The 16,783-nt window shown below is 42.4% G+C and overlaps 1 protein-coding gene across 1 annotated transcript in view; it reads right to left on the reverse strand.

The window, feature by feature from the left end:
• MRPS5 (mitochondrial ribosomal protein S5) overlaps window positions 1–16,783 on the reverse strand; it is a 115,017-nt gene that overhangs the window by 21,219 nt on the left and 77,015 nt on the right. The window contains exon 6 of the mRNA XM_083176010.1: window positions 2,077–2,167. Within this exon, the coding sequence (XP_083032136.1) occupies window positions 2,077–2,167 (91 nt within the window). The remainder of the gene's footprint in view (window positions 1–2,076; window positions 2,168–16,783) is intronic.

A 16,783-nucleotide genomic window follows, 5' to 3' on the forward strand; every position in this document is an offset into this window, starting at 1 on the left:
TGTATATATATATACACATATACATATATATATATGTGTGTGTGTGTGTGTGTGTATATATATATACACACACACATACAAAGTATATGTACACACACACACACACACACACACACACACACATTTCAGTCAAATGCAACTATGAGAATACAAGTCATGAGCCTACAGAGGTTTCTCCATGCTATAAAAACCATAAACACTGAATTATAATTAGACATGAGTGTTGCCCTATAATTGCACTTTGGTTTCATTTGGCCAGAAGCAAAAAAATCCTGAGATTTTTTATATTTAAAGAAGAAAAAAATGTTTTCAGTAATCAGTTCACCTTTTTTGCAGTAAACATCTAGACAGAAGCCATATGTAATTAACATGGTTGGTTTGGAATTCAATCATTATTCTGATTGTTGCATATTACTATGGAATAATGTCAAAATAAAATCCTATTATGTATGGCTACAGCACATATACTGTAATACAGGTTCAGTATCCCTTATTCAAAATGCTTGGGACCAGAAACATTTTGGATAACTGATTATTCTGCATTTTGGAATATTTTTATATTTGAAATAGGTATCTTGCATTTAAGCACAACAAACACATGAAATAAACAAATATATTTTATTTGTGCATGAAACAAGGTTTTAAAAAATTAAATATTGTGTACTATCTCAGGTACTGAATTTGACTGCTAAGCAATCATGTCCTTGCACATATTTAGTGCCAGTTACATGTAATTTCCTCAGTAGTGCCAGTTACAGATGTACCCAGTAGGTTTTTAGCAAAAAATAAAAAATAAAAGAACATTTTGGAGACTATGGTTTTCAGAATAATTTGGATAACGTATATTTGGATAAGGGATAGTCAACCTGTAATAGCAAAACAGTAGCAGTTGTATATAGTCCCAATTACACGTCAAGGTTTCTTTGTGGGCCACCAGACACTGGAGTTATTCCATAGATTGGAATAGATGCAAGTACCCAAAAAATAATAAAAGAAGTAGGAGTGTGTATTTAAAAGTAATTTCAATATAAAAAAAAAATTACAAAAAGTCTTGAAAACACTTAAGGGAAAAAGGAAATTTATTATAATTTATTTACTCTTTACAATTGGAGGTTGTGAGTGCGGCGTGCGACAGGTGATAATCTTTTTTGTTGCATCCTATTTAGTGTGAGATTAATATGTAGGGTTGTCCTACACATTCCTCTGCAGCTGATCTTCAATTACAGATGGAGCGTCTGTCAGCTACTGTATGCTGAACTATCGCCAGATCGAGCTGGTGCAGGCAGGGGGAGCAGCTGGGAGCCGACAGAGGCGGGCTCCGTCAGAACAGGGCACGCGAGCATCTTGGGCGTGCCTCCATCTGGCGACTGGCGATATAATCACCAGGGGCAGCTCCAATGTGAGCTGCTCCATCTGTACTACACCCAACATGCACAGGCAGCACTTGCAGGTTGCACACTGCTGGTTTTTCAATACACCCATGCAGCAAACATCACAATTATCCTTTTTCTGGAAAAAAATATTGGTACTTGTTTCCTAGCAGGACACCCAGATTTCCTACGTACGCTAACGAATGGCCCATTTTTGTGGCGTGAGATGTGAGATGCGATCTCAGAAAGTTAATATGGTAAAACCTAAAATACCACCACTCTCCACGTCACCCCGAAGCGTGGCGAGCGGCGGCGGCGGAACGCATCCCCCGACCTTTTCATACCCCCACTATCCACGTTGCTTCGGGGTGACGTTGCCAGTGGAGGTGTTTTACCATATGAACGTCTGAGATCGCATCTCACATCTCACGCCACAAAAAAGGGCCATGCGATGCGATGTGATTTCACTCAGGGTGCAGTGAATAAATTAACTAAATTAACTACTGAGATTGCATCACACACATCGCAAGGCACAAAAAGCCATGCGATGTGCGATTCGATTTCACTACGCAGAATAGCCCACTAAGCAAATAGCTAGGAAACAAGTACCAAAATATTCATATTTAAATGATTAGGAAGGACTGCAAAAGAGTAGAAAAATGTTTACACACTTAGAACAAAACGGAATAAAAAGCTTGGTACTTACCAGCAGCCCCCTGGCCATTTCCAACAACCACTAAAGCACTTGAAGTTCTCTTCCTCCCTTCCTTGGCAGTCATATTAAAAACACCTTTTAGCTGTAAAAAAAAAAAAAATACATGTTACTGACAATCACAAAAAAATACAGATTTCGAACCCATGGATTTGTATATGGTAGTCAGACTTGTACAGTATTTAAAAAAAAAACCTAACCGAACTTGGCTGGTGTATGATCTGCCACAAACCAATCAAACACTGCAATAACTCACACATTGGGGGTTAGTCTAGTTCACTCACAAAGGCACAATCACTCTCTAGTGGACAAAACCATGTGCACTGCAGGTGGGGCTGATGTAACACGTGCAAAGAGAGTTAGATTTGGGTGTTTCAAAATTTCTGTGCAGGGTAAATACTGGCTGCTTTATTTTTACACTGCAATATAGATATCCGTTTGAGGTACAAACCCCACCCAAATTTAACTCTCTCTGCACATGTTACATCAGCCCCACCCGAAGTGCACATGGGTTTGTCCATTAGAAAGTGATTGTGCCTTTTTGAGTGAACTAGAATAACCCCCATTGTGTTTAGGAGGATTTTGGTGCATTCCCTGTTTGTCTGCCCCTCTCCTTTAGAATGTAAACTCTCACAAGCAGGGCCCTCTTCCCTCGTTTGATTTTCCTTTCTTTACTTAAACCATCTTTGATGGCACCAAACCCTGAGTTTTTCTGCCTTGCTGATACTTTTCTTTAGTGTCCTCTGCTGATGCAGCTAAATTTATGTACCCTGTACTTGTCCTCTATTGTAATTAACTCTAAAGGCCCCCATACACTACCATTAGTAACTGTGGGGCAGATTTATTAAGCTCGGGGTGAAGTGATAAAGTGTCTGGTTTTTATCACCGGCCAATCAGCTCCTAACTGTGAAGTTACAGGCTTGGTTTGAAAAATGACAGGTAGGAGCTGATTGGCTGGTGATAAAAACCAGACAGACACTTTATCACTTCACTGAGCTTAATAAATCTAAGCCTGTTTTGCTTATTCGTTTACGTACTCTGGGCGCTGCTGATCCCTTGTGGTGTCATATAAAGGATAATAATAATTTAAAGCAGTGATAGTTGTGATGGATGGACCTACGCATAATTACGGATCAGTCAGTGCCAGTGGCTGCCATACCAATTGCATAAGATATGTATTTTCTTCTCATGCAATGCATTGATGTGTGATTCAGAATATCAACCGTATGGGGTATAGTCAATGCAGCCCGCAAGGGTTTTTTTATGGCAAGGATGGCTTGTTTTCTGTGAGGATCGCCGAAAACAAGCCATCCTCGCTGTTTAACCCACTCGCCGGCCGATCTGCCTATTTTATGTTCCGGGGAATCCTCGCGGTCAGAGGATGGCGAGGATTACCGCGAACTGTAAATGTGGACATTATGACTGTCGGTTCTGGTAACTATACCAATCAGATTAGATGTATGAGTCATAGGGTGGACCGTAATTAGATTGACCACTCTTGGTGACAAGGTTGACAAAGAAAAAGGACAACATGAATTAGGTCAATGTGGTCATGGTGTCGACATAATCAATACGTCGACATGGAAAATGACGACATGCTTTTCTTTGTGGACAGGGCATGGTGCCTTGCTATGCTCGGCACACTATTATAATCTCATTATATGCCCATAGCATAGTATGAAAAAAACACTTAAAAAAAATAAATTGAAAGGTTATGATCTATTGCTTTTGTCGACCTTTTAAACATATTGACCTTTTCCATGTGTCATCCTTTTGACTATAAACCAATAGTGGTTGACCTATTGACCACATGCCTCAGATTAGATTAGAACAGTACATTACATAAATTGGAGCAGTTTGAGAAACATTTCATAAAACAGGTGGGAAATGGATATCAAATACACTGTTCATTCTAGCATCCTGCACCTTCCAAAACCCATGCAGTTCCTCTTTCCTGCCTGGGGTGTCGCTCATCCTGGCCGGGGTGTCTTTATCACAGTGGTCAGTATCTCAATACAGACCAAACTGTACCAAAAGCACTAAAGCAGACAGCGACACCCCAGGCAGGAAAGAGGAACTGCACGGGCTTTGAAAGGTGCAGGATGCTAGAAGGAACATGAACAAATAGTAAGAGTAGTTGGAAGTTGTTTATTGTTAACACTTAAAATGTGGACATCATTGTGCCGACGTGGTACTAATGCTAACTTAAGCATCTTTACTGTGTCAGCGGTATAGCTTTAAACAGTAGGCTTTTTGGTCTTTATTTTGCTAAGAAACTGCAGGAAGTGACAGACAGCTTTAAAGGATATACAGTAAAAGTTGCTGGAGGCATCAATACAACTAGCTAGTAGAATATTCACTTTGAAAATCAATTTATGTAGAAAACACTAAATTATAAAAAAGTTAGCCAACCTCATTACAAATAAAATAATTTATACATAAAATAATAGAGGACGTACGGCTTGTATATTGTACACATTGAAGCCGGTTTTCAGAGTTGCAAACAAAGCAAAATAGAGTACGTAAATCTTTACCTTGGCAATACCATGCTACGCTGCATGTGGGGCAGATTTAAATTTGAGAGGGGCGTCCCAACTGAAATTTAAATCTAAATTCCAGTGTAAAAATAAAGTTGTCCAGCATTTGTACACTGCATGCAGAAGCAGACAGTATTTACCCTGCATGTAAATAAATGAATGTATTACACCCCTTACAATGCAGCATGGTTTGTTCCAGATTCAAAGTTACTTGCTTTTTTTTTTTTTGCTTTGCTTCCACGAAATAGGATATGGTCACTAGGTTGACAGGGTTGGAAAGTCGACAAAAGCATTAGGTCGACAATGGGAAAGTCAACATGAGTTTTTCACATTCTTATTAAGCCGACATGTACCGACATGCAGTATTTCATACCCTACCACCCACTATGGCGTGGTGGGAGAATAAAATTGTGTGCCCAAAGCATGGTGAGGCATGCGAGGGGATGTGGTACACTTTTACTATGTCGACATTCGGGACAAAAAAATATATACTGTATATCATAAATAAAAAAACAAAAAACTCTTGACTGTCGACCTTCCCATTGTCGACCTAATTCTTGTGTCGACCTTAGCCAACCTATTTCATGTGTTGACATAAGCCCCGTCGACTTTCATTGGTCCAGAAATTGGGTTGAACCAATGACCCACACCCAGAGAAACAAATGCATGTTATATGTTTTTAGAATATTTGAATTTATTTTTGGAATGGAATGGATCTTGACAGCTTAAATAACGGTCCAGCTTGTCATAGGACACACCCAGTGCCCATCTTTTTAGTCCTGGCTTCCCCTCGTGATCATGATCTCTGATTAATGGTGCACACTGTCACACCTCCAGTTTCTACACTCCTTAATTTTTCTCCCCACATTACAATCTGCCGTCACTTCATTACTATGTTTAACACTCCTCCCGAGTGTCCCCTAAAATCACAACAGTTTAGAAAAAAAATTTAGAAATTTTTTTTATCTTTAGGACCTCTCAAGCCCTTGTTTCTAATACATAGAGAAGTGTGCGAATATAAATAAATAAAAATATAACTAAAAGGGATAACAATACCATGATCGCTATAACAGCAGATTTTGGGTCAGAAACTTGCGGCGTTATCATGGTATACAATGTACAGGTTTCAGCTGGACTTATGAACTCCTGTTTACAGCAAGTCCCAGAAGATGTGGGATTGTCCAATTTCTATCAAAAAAATGTAAATGCTCTGTCCAGCCAATCAAGAGAGATTTTGAAAATACTAAAATCAATTTATATTGTTACACCACAGTCAGAATTATCAATGCATTTGTACGTGAATTGCCCTTTAAAAAACATTAAAAGATGATTATGAGGAAATGATGCCGACGCTGTGGAATATTGTTCACCTGAATGTACAGAATGGGAAGCACATTCCAGTACAGTATATCACTGTAGCTATCCTTTGTAAAAGGGCAGTTTAGCTGCAGGAGGCTCCAGTCTATCTGTGTATTACTTTACAGGGAAGATAATGCTAAGCTGCTGGAATCTATTCAATACACAAAGTGGTTCTTTTATGCCATTGTGAAGTCCCTGGTTCCTCGAAAACCTCACAGTTATTGATCCAGCGCATACAATAGCTGCCTATGCTGCACAGAGCTGAGCAGTTATATTCATGCAACAGCATTCGGTTCTAAAACACCCAAAGAACATAAAAATCTGTACTATACATACAGTATTAAATACCCATCTTATCTCCCGCTACACCACATTCTTATTGATTACATTTTCAATAGCATAATTCTTCACCTATACCAATTGTTCTTTACGGCAATTTTATAGATGCGGATAAATTTTGGGTAAAGTCCCAATTCTCCCAGCAGGTGGCAGCATCGCCCCACACATAGTTATAATTGGTACAACATTAAATAAACCTTTAAATGGCTTTTCTAGCATTTTGGCTCATCCACCGTCACTGCTGCAGGTCTCCTTAGTGCTATACACCAGTTACCAAACCCCCCCTTTCCCACAGCCTTTGTTACTGCAGTACATCTCTTCAAACACATGCTATGGAAGATTTGCTGGGAACAGTATATATTTTATGCCTTTAATGTTAGCCTGTTGTAACTGAAGTGCATGTTTGATTGTGTTTGCTGACAGCATTTGGAACAAGGTAAAAAGGTCAATACAGACGAACTTGCACCCAGCTGATTTATCCATGACCTTTCTTCACCATACAATTTTAAGAGCTTGAAAACATACAATACAGGTAAAAGTAAATTGCTATGGAGCCCACAGCACTGCAACTAAATGGTCTGGAGAGCCCGAATTAATCATTGTTATTTGGTAGAGCAGCAAGAAAATAAAACTAACTCTATGCTGCCCACTTGGTAGTACAGACCATACTGCTGCTCCTATCCCCTTTACAGACTCTCTCTCTATCTAATATACTAGTAAGCCCGCTTGAAGCAAAAGCTTTGAAAGCTAGTCTGCTACCTTCTGTGTTTGTGCATGTGTGAGAAAGAGACGTAGCTTCACTCCAGCAGATGGCAGTTTTTCAAACATATAAAGTTCAATGTTGCAATAAGGGCACTCGCCAATCATTTTCAGCAAACTTAGAGGAGCGCAAGTGAAACGCACATCCATTTTTTTTATTATGGATGTGCATAGGTATTAGCCACTGATGACGTGTTCCCACTTCCTGTTAGCGGTGAAACGCAAGTGGACAGTAATCTAATAGAATGGTTGGTAAAAATAGGTACTAGATAAAAATAAGTATTCTGAGGGTGCTATATATGCCTTGTGGACCATGGTGGTTATGAATAGGTATACACTAAATCGATAAAAATAGTGTACTTTTTGTTCTTTGGAGTCACAGTACAAGACTTCCTGTAATCTAAGCCAGTGATTCAGGTGTTGTGGGACGCTTATAATTGATGCACCATAAATATGGGTTTGTGTGGATGCCAATTCAGTTTGCGGTCTCCTGAGAAGGGTATTGGTCACCATGATTAAGGTCCTGATATGCCTATGAGAATAAAAACCTTTGAAATTTGCTGAAAATGATTGGCGAGTGCCCTTACAACACTGAACTTTTTTCTAAACCACTTGCTGGAGGACTCTACCCAGGGGTATCTAGGGAGCACCCCAGAAGCTGGACTTTAAACGTGAGTGCAATGTACTTTAATATCACACACACACACACACAAAACAACACATGATAAAGGGTGACTATTTTCTTACCTTTGTTAAAACAAAGCTCAATACATAACAGGGCCTACACAGTGCGATTTCAGGGCATTTTTAAAGCGATTTCACCAGATTGATTCGTATGTAGGGGCCAAAGTGTCCCCGTGCATCGCTATCCCCCAGCAATTAAGATCCAGCATGCTGGTTATTAAATCGGTCAGGGCCAGTGTTTTCACCGGGGAACACTGGTCCTGACAGACCGCTCAGCACACATCACCGTGCATCGCTGTGTGCTTAGTGATCTTGCTGCGCGATCTACATTGCTCAGCAACATCTCCCCGTGTGTAGGCCCCTTTAGAAGCACTTTAAAAATCTAAGACAAGAAGGTTTTTCTGCGTGAGTGCCAGAAGATACAGAACAGTACAATAGGAAATCTTTGAGACAAAGACCTCTGATAAGAACGTCTGTAAATAAACAAATGGAGCCACATATCCCAGACTGAACAGAGTGTACTGTAAGGTGTAGCTACAGAGTGTCACAGACGGCAAGTTTCTACTTAATAGCTCAAATAAATTAAATTAAATTAAATATTATAGCCAAGATTTATCATAATAGGCTGAAGCTGAGCAGCTGTTTATATTTCATATTGCCATTAATGAGGAAAAAGGGCTCTGTAGATAATCTAATCTTGGCTTGTTCAACATTTCCAGACAAGTTTTATTCATGCCAGTATAAACGAAAATCCCATTTAAACTTAGCAATTATAAAACATTGGGGGCACCTCATTTTAAACTATTTTTTTGTGGAGTTGGTGGGTCAGACATACAAATCCAGATTAATAAACTTCCATATTGGCTTACCAAAGCCCCTGACTCATAATGTTATTGTGTAAACAATGCACATTTTGCCATGATAGAGCACGGCCAAATCCTTTGGTTGGCATCACACAAACACATTTCTACCCCTTTTACACCGCTGTGAAAACCTGACTTTTTTTCCTTGCGGATCTGGGTCAGCAGCAGTGTAAAAGGGGTTAACCCATGTTCCTTTACATGAGACTTCTAGTCCGCAAATTTGATGGAGGAGGGGGGGGGGGGGGGGGGGGGGGGACGCAGCCTCTGCTGCTGTCTGCTGTACTCTGCAGACAACAGCGGAGGCAGGGAGGAGGAGGTTTATGGATGCCTGTGTGCGGCATCCATTCACCTGGCGGACGGGGGCTGGGGGGTGCATGGGGGGTTGGGGCAGCCCAGCAGCTTATCTTGGGGATGGGCTTGCCCCCAGCATGGTGGTTCGAGGCCCGGCGAAGTCATCTCCAAGCGTTGCCTATGTTTACACTGCGGGCAGGCACCGCAGTGCAAACGGGAAAATTCCTGGATCCGACCTGGCTTGGATTAGTGTTCCAAATGCCGGGTTGGATCCGGGATTTAGGTGTAAAAGGGGTATTACTAAGATGGGAGTTATATTGAAGATGGGATGTTGCCCATAGCATCCAATCAGATTCTACTTCTTATTTATTTAGCACCGTTTAGAACAAACTATGGCCCTCCAGCTGTTGTAAAACTACAAGTCCCATCATGCATTGCCACAGTTTTTCTATTAGGGAATTCTAAAACTATGGCAAGGCATGCTGGGATGCGTAGCTTCACAACAGCTGGAGAACCACAGTTTGGAAATGTCTGTTCTAGAAGTTAAAAGATGGGATCTGATCGGTTGCTCTGGGCAACATCAACACCTTTAATAGAATCTCATCTTAGTAAAAGTACCCCACACTATGGGGTTTATTTACGAAGATGGGAGTTCTTTTGAAGATGGGATGTTGCTATGGGCAACCAGATTCTATCTATTATCTTTTAGGTGCTGAATAAATAAGTAGATTCTGATTAGTTGACCATAGGAACATCCAATCGTCAATGGAACTCCCATCAGTAAATAAACCCCTATGAGTGTTGACTGCAACTGTGCACCAAGAGCCAAGTGATGGATGCAGAACACACAGCTGCTGTGTGTATAGAGCAGTACCAGCTACACAAGATCGGAGTACCAGCTATTCAGGATACATGTTGGGATGAGACTAGGACAACGGGAGCCAGGAAGAGCTGGATGAATGAAGAGCGTCATTGCATGCATCAGCAGATCAGAGAAACAGGCAGCAGGAATCTATTTACACAAGTTGCCTCCTACAGCAACAGAATATTATCACACAGCAGCAGTGTGATCTGTGTCCCTCTCCGAATCAGACCCCTTTAGTACAAAACAATGGTTTGATATACTGTATGTTGTAACCTCACACCTCTTTGTTTATGTAATGGTTACACTAAAAGTGCCTCCACCCAAGTTGAGTTGATTTTATCCAATCAGTGTACTTAGTACAAGTATTAGATATTATTGGTTCCCAAGTATTAACCCCTTCATGACATTTGACGTATATATACGTCATGGCCGGGAAGTACTTCCCGACACATGACGTATATATACGTCATGACTTTAAACTGTCACTGCGTCTCGAGACGCAGTGACAGAGGGACGATGTCTGCTGTCCCTGACAGCAGACATGTCCCTGCGTGCCCAGGGGGGGCTGCGATGCCGCCCCCCCGTCGGCGATCGCTGTGATTGGCTGTTCAGTGTGAACAGCCATTCACAGCGGTTTCCTGTGTTACCAGCGAATCAGATGCTCGGTAACACAGGTGTCAATCACCGCCGGGTGTCAGGGGGCATGAGGGGGTCATCGGTGACAATGACACCTCACCCCACCCTCACCCCACCTGCCCCCAAGGCTGTGATTGGTCCGTGGGACCCACGGACCAATCACAGCCAAGGCGCGACATTTAAACTAACGGTGACTGCGCTGCAGACGCCATTCCGGTCTGGAATAGCGTGCAGAGCGGTCACCGTGCCTATCTGCCGTGATACTGACCTGATCCTTGCTAATACTTACCTGATCCTTGCAAATACCTTACCTGATCACTTGATCACTGCTTGTAGCGTGCTGGACGCTTCCTGGATCTGACTTCCTGAGACTTCCTGCTGCTGCTGCAGTGTGATAGAGAGATAGAGAGAGATAGAGAGATAGTGACAGAGAGAGCTATATTTTGTGTCTGCTACCCCCCCTTTTTGGGGGTGCAGGGTTTTTTTTATATATAAATAACTGTCAGTGCTGCTGCTGCAGTGTCATAGAGTGATAGATAGTGATAGATAGTGATAGATAGTGATAGATAGTGAGAGATAGAGAGATTTGTGTCTGCTACCCCCCCTTTTTGGGGGTGCAGGTTTTTTTTTTATATATATAACTGTCAGTGCTGCTGCTGCAGTGTCATAGAGTGATAGATAGTGATAGATAGTGAGAGATAGAGAGATAGAGAGAGATAGTGACAGAGAGTGATAGAGAGTGTATATTTTGTGTCTGCTACCCCCCCTTTTTGGGGGTGCAGGTTTTTTTTTATACATATAACTGTCAGTGCTGCTGCTGCAGTGTCCTAGAGTGATAGATAGTGATAGATAGTGATAGATAGAGAGAGATAGTGACAGAGAGTGATAGAGAGTGTATATTTTGTGTCTGCTACCCCCGCCTTTTGTGCTGATCACTATATCTGAGGTGATCAGCAACTTTTTGGGGGCGCAGAGGTTTTTTTTTTTATATATACCTGTCAGTTGCTGCCAGTTGCACCAAAGGTTGTGCACCTGCTGCCCCTCACTGGTAATCAGTGTCGCATCACTGATCACCTTCTTTTTTTTTTTGTGGGTGCTGTGTGGTCTTTTTTTAATTTTTTTTTTTACACACATTGTGATTTTGTGGGTGTCCTGTGGCCACTGTGCGCTGATCAGTGACGTACATCACTGATCAGCTTTTTCGGCACAGGGTTGATCTATTTTTTTTTGATCAAATTCCTGTTGCCTTTGAGCGCTGTTCAGTGACGGACGTTACTGACCAACATCTGTGCTCAATTTTTGGCGCAGGACCTTTTTTTTTTTTTTTTAACCCCTTCAATTTTTTTTTTTAACCCCTTCAATTTTTTTTTTTTTGTATAAAGTATTTTTTTTTTCTGCACTACATACACACTACACACTACATACCCCCCGGGTTGAAATAAAGTTTGTACCCCCCCCCTACACTATACACGTGTTGAAACATTTCACTACCAGTAACACAAAAATAAAAATGTCATCCCAAATGTCATCACAAATGTCATCCCAGTCATCCAGAAGAATGTATTCAGTGGAGGAGGCATATGCCATGCTTGCTTCTGATTCTGACACAGCCAGTGAGGCAAGCGGGGAATTTGAAGGATTCGTCTTAAGCTCCTCTTCCTCCTCTGGTGATGAGGGACCCCCTCAAAGACGCCCCCGTAGAGCAGCTGAGACCCCCCCCCCCAATAATTGATCTCGTATGGACCCCACCACCAGACAATTTTGAGCCCCAGGTTCCTGAGTTTTTGGCCATGCCAGGAATCCAATTTGATTCCACAGGTCTCAGAGAAATTGACTTTTTCAAATTATTTTTCTCTGATGATTTTATAAATTTAATAGTGGACCAAACTAATTTATATGCCCAGCAGTTTATTGCTCAAAACCCCACGTCATCATTTGCTAGGTGGACCCCTGTAGATGCAGTAGAGATGATGACGTTTTGGGGTCTGGTGTTTCATATGGGCATAGTAAAAAAAGCCACAAATTAGGCAATATTGGAGTACAGATGTTCTGTACAGCACCCCATTTTACCGTATGGCCATGCCCCGGGCTCGTTTTGAGGCAATCCATAAATTTATACATTACACCGATAATGCACAGTGCCCACCCAGAGATGATCCCACCTTTGACAGGCTATTCAAAGTCAGGCCGGTCATTGATCATTTCAGTGCCAAATTTGCAGAGCTATACATCCCTGATAAATGTATTAGCATCGACGAGTCCCTTATACATTTTAAAGGAAGGGTTAAATTCCGCCAGTACCTTCCCAGTAAGAGGGCAAGGTATGGCATAAAAATGTATAAGCTGTGTGAAAGCACCACAGGGTACACCCACAAGTTTAGGGTATATGAAGGGAAGGATTCAAGAATTGAACCGCCAGAATGCCCCCCCTCCCTCGTAGGTGTTAGTGGAAAAATTGTCTGGGATTTAATGCACCCCTTCCTGGATAAGGGTTATCACCTCCAGTGGCGGATTCAGGGGGGGGGGCACCCGGGCACGTGCCCCCCCTGTCATTACTTTTGTAGATGAGGACAAGAGCTTTCCAACGAGCCCAGCCCCATGTCTCTAGCCCCCCAGGAACCGGAGATATCGCCTGGCAAAGCTGTAACATTTTTTCCCCATAGGATAATATGGGACCCGTCAATTCCGACCCACACCCGGTTCCGACGGCTGCCAGTTCCCCCCCTGGCATCACAGGAGCTTGTGGTTGATGGCATTCAATTCCAAATCGCCGGGCCTTCAATATGATACCAGGATGGTCCATATCGGTCAATCGGTTCCAGAGATATAGGGTGTAAATCAATTTTTTTATTTTTGAAATGTAATTTCATGGCTGTTCTTGTTCTTTGAGGGCAGATTACTCTGGAACCAAACGATCCAGTTTCACTGGACCAAAATCATTCAAAGCCCACTCAAAAGTTCTTCAATATGATACTTGTCTCATGTAAATGGGTCAGTTGGTTCCGAAGATAATGGCGGTTAAATGAGATAACTGGTTAAAGGGGGGAGGGGTGGTTTTCTCTCCCCCTCACACCAGAAAATGCAGGGACTAGGCTGGTGTAAAAGGGGCCAACCTGGGAATGCATTTTCTGGTGTGAAAGGGGTATTATTTCAAATAGCCGGGACCTGCAGTGCTCTGAATACAGCCTGGCTCTGCCACTGTCAGTGGCTATCACTTCTGCCTGGCGGCGGCTGTCCCCCATTCACCATGAGTATGTATTCCCCCTTGGCAATGAGCATGTAATCCCACATGGCAATGAGCATGGAACCTCTGGCAATGAGCATTGAACCCTTGGCAATGAGCATGTAGATAAGCAGCACTTATGTAGCATAATTTTTAATAGGCATTATGGTGTTTGGCATAATACATAATGGACATCATGCCGTGTAACTTAACGTGTAATGGACATTATGGTGTAAATGTTTAATGCGCGCCTTTGGTGGACAATGTCCCTGTTTATGAAGCGTATTGTGAATTTTGGCTCAATCCGTGTGGCATTATGTGAATTCTGGCTCAATCCGTGTGGCATTATGTGAATTTTGGCTCAATCCATGTGGCATTATGTGAATTTTGTCTCAATCCGTGTGGCATTATGTGAATTCTGGCTCAATCCGTGTGGCATTATGTGAATTTTGGCTCAATCCGTGTGGCATTATGTGAATTTTGTCTCAATCTGTGTGGCATTATGTGAATTCTGGCTCAATCCGTGTGGCATTATGTGAATTTTGTCTCAATCCGTGTAGCATTATGTGAATTTTGGCTCAATCCATGTGGCATTATGTGAATTTTGGCTCAATCCATATGGCATCTTATGAATTTGGCTCAATCCGTGTGGCATTATGTGAATTTTGACACAATCCATGTGGCATTATGTGAATTTTGGCTCAATCCGTGTGTTATTATGTAAATTTTGGCTCAGTCCATGTGGCATTATGTGAATTTTGGCACAATCCATGTGGCATTGTTTGAATTTTGGCTCATTCCATTTGGCATCATGTGTAAGGGGCAAGTATAATGGGGTCTAGTATTTTGTAGCATAATGTGTAGAAGTTGTATACGGTGTTGTACACTACACTCAAGGACATGCCCCCTGTTGAGTGGCCACACCCCCTTTTCCAGAGCGCGCCTTCGGCGCGCACAACTACATCCTTCACTTTTGTTGCCATGGTGGGCCTATTTTTAATCCCATTGCCACCCTCTCTCTGCCGCTCTCTTAGCATGTACACTGGCACCACTAACACTGGCCCTCCCCCACCTAAACACTCTTTTATCATGGTGCCCCCCCTGTCATTTTATCCTGGATCCGCCCCTGATCACCTCTATGTGGATAACTTTTACACCAGCATCCCCCTGTTTAAGGCCCTTGGTTCAAGAGGTAAAGCAGCTTGCGGTACTGTGCGTAAGAACCAAAGAGGCCTCCCAAAAACGCACATTGCCCAAGTAATGAGAAGGGGTGAAAGCAGGGGAATATGCACCGAAAATATGTTGTTGGTCAAATATAAGGACAAGAGGGATGTCCTTATACTGACAACAATTCATGGAGACAGTACCACCTCCATCCCTGTACGAGGTACCAGTACCCACACCTCAAAACCAAATTGTATCCTAGATTACAATAAGTACATGGGCGGAGTGGATCTTTCAGATCAGGTACTGAAGCCGTACAGTGCCCTGCGGAAAACAAATATCTGGTACAAGAAGCTGGCCGTGTATATCATCCAGATGGCACTGTATAACGCTTACGTGCTATTCCGTTCCACCGGCCAGAGGGGGACATTTATGCACTTTCAAGAGGAAGTCATAAAGGGCCTAATATTTGGGAACCAGCAGGCAGAGGGCCCCAGTACTTCTAGTACTGGCCCCCGTATTGTACCAGGGCAGCATTTTCCCAACGAAATCCCCTCCACTGCAAGAAAGGGCAGGACACAAAAAAAGGTGCAAAGTTTGCTATAAAAAGGGAATAAGAAAGGAAACTATTTTCCACTGTGAAACTTGCCCCGACAAACCCGGCCTATGTATAAAGGAGTGTTTCAAAATATACCACACATCTATGGATTATTAGGTTCATCATTTCACCGTGCTTCGGGGGTCTTGCTAATGCCACATAGCACCCACCATTCATTCCACCAGAATCTGAGCTGCAAAATCCAAAAATCACTCCTTCCCTTTTGAGTCCTGCAATGCACCCAACTGGTATTTTTTGGTCACATGTGAGGCATTGCCGTACTCTGTAGAAATGGGGGCACAGATTTTGGGGTGCTTTGTCTCCTTCATTCCTTGTGAAAATGAAAAATTTTGAGCCAGAAGTACATTTTTGTGTAAAAAAAATGTAATTTTTCATTTTCACAGCCCAGTTGTACCAAAATTGGTGAAACCCCTGGGGGTTTGAAATGTACACTATACCCCTAGATGAATTCCCTGAGGAGTGTAGTTTGCAAAATGGGGTCACTTGTGGGGGGGTTCCACTGTATTGGTAATGCAACATAGCACCCACCATTCATTCCACCAAAATCTGTGCTCCAAAATCCAAAAATCACTCCTTCCCTTCTGAGTCCTGCCATGCACCCAACTGGTATTTTTTGGTCACATGTGAGGCATTGCCGTACTCTGGAGAAATGGGGGCACAGATTTTGGGGTGCTTTGTCTCCTTCATTCCTTGTGAAAATGAAAAATTTTGAGCCAGAAGTACATTTTTGTGTAAAAAAATGTAATTTTTCATTTTCACAGCCCAGTTGTACCAAAATTGGTGAAACCCCTGGAGGTTTGAAATGTACACTATACCCCTAGATGAATTCCCTGAGGAGTGTAGTTTGCAAAATGGGGTCACTTGTGGGGGGTTCCACTGTATTGGTAATGCAACATGGCACCCACCATTCATTCCACCAAAATCTGTGCTGCCAAATCCAAAAATCACTCCTTCCCTTCTGAGTCCTGCCATGCGCCCAACTGGTATTTTTTGGTCACATGTGAGGCATTGCCGTACTCGGGAGAAATTGGGGCACAGACTTTGGGGTGCTTTGTCTCCTTCATTCCTTGTGAAAATGAAAAATTTTGAGCCAGAACTGCATGTTTGTGTAAAAAAATGTAATTTTCCATTTTCACATCCCAGTTGTACCAAAATTGGTGAAACCCCTGGGGGTTTGAAATGTACACTGTACCCCTAGATGAATTCCCTGAGGGGTGTACTTTGCAAAATGGGGTGACTTGTGGGGGGGTTCCACTGTATTGGTGCTTTGGGAGTCTTGCTAATGCAACATGGCACCCACCATTCATTCCACCAAAATCTGTGCTGCCAAATCCAAAAATCACTCCTTCCCTTCTGAGTCCT

This window comes from Crinia signifera, chromosome 3 (assembly GCF_055691185.1).
Source record: "Crinia signifera chromosome 3, ASM5569118v1, whole genome shotgun sequence".
Lineage (NCBI taxonomy): Eukaryota > Metazoa > Chordata > Amphibia > Anura > Myobatrachidae > Crinia > Crinia signifera.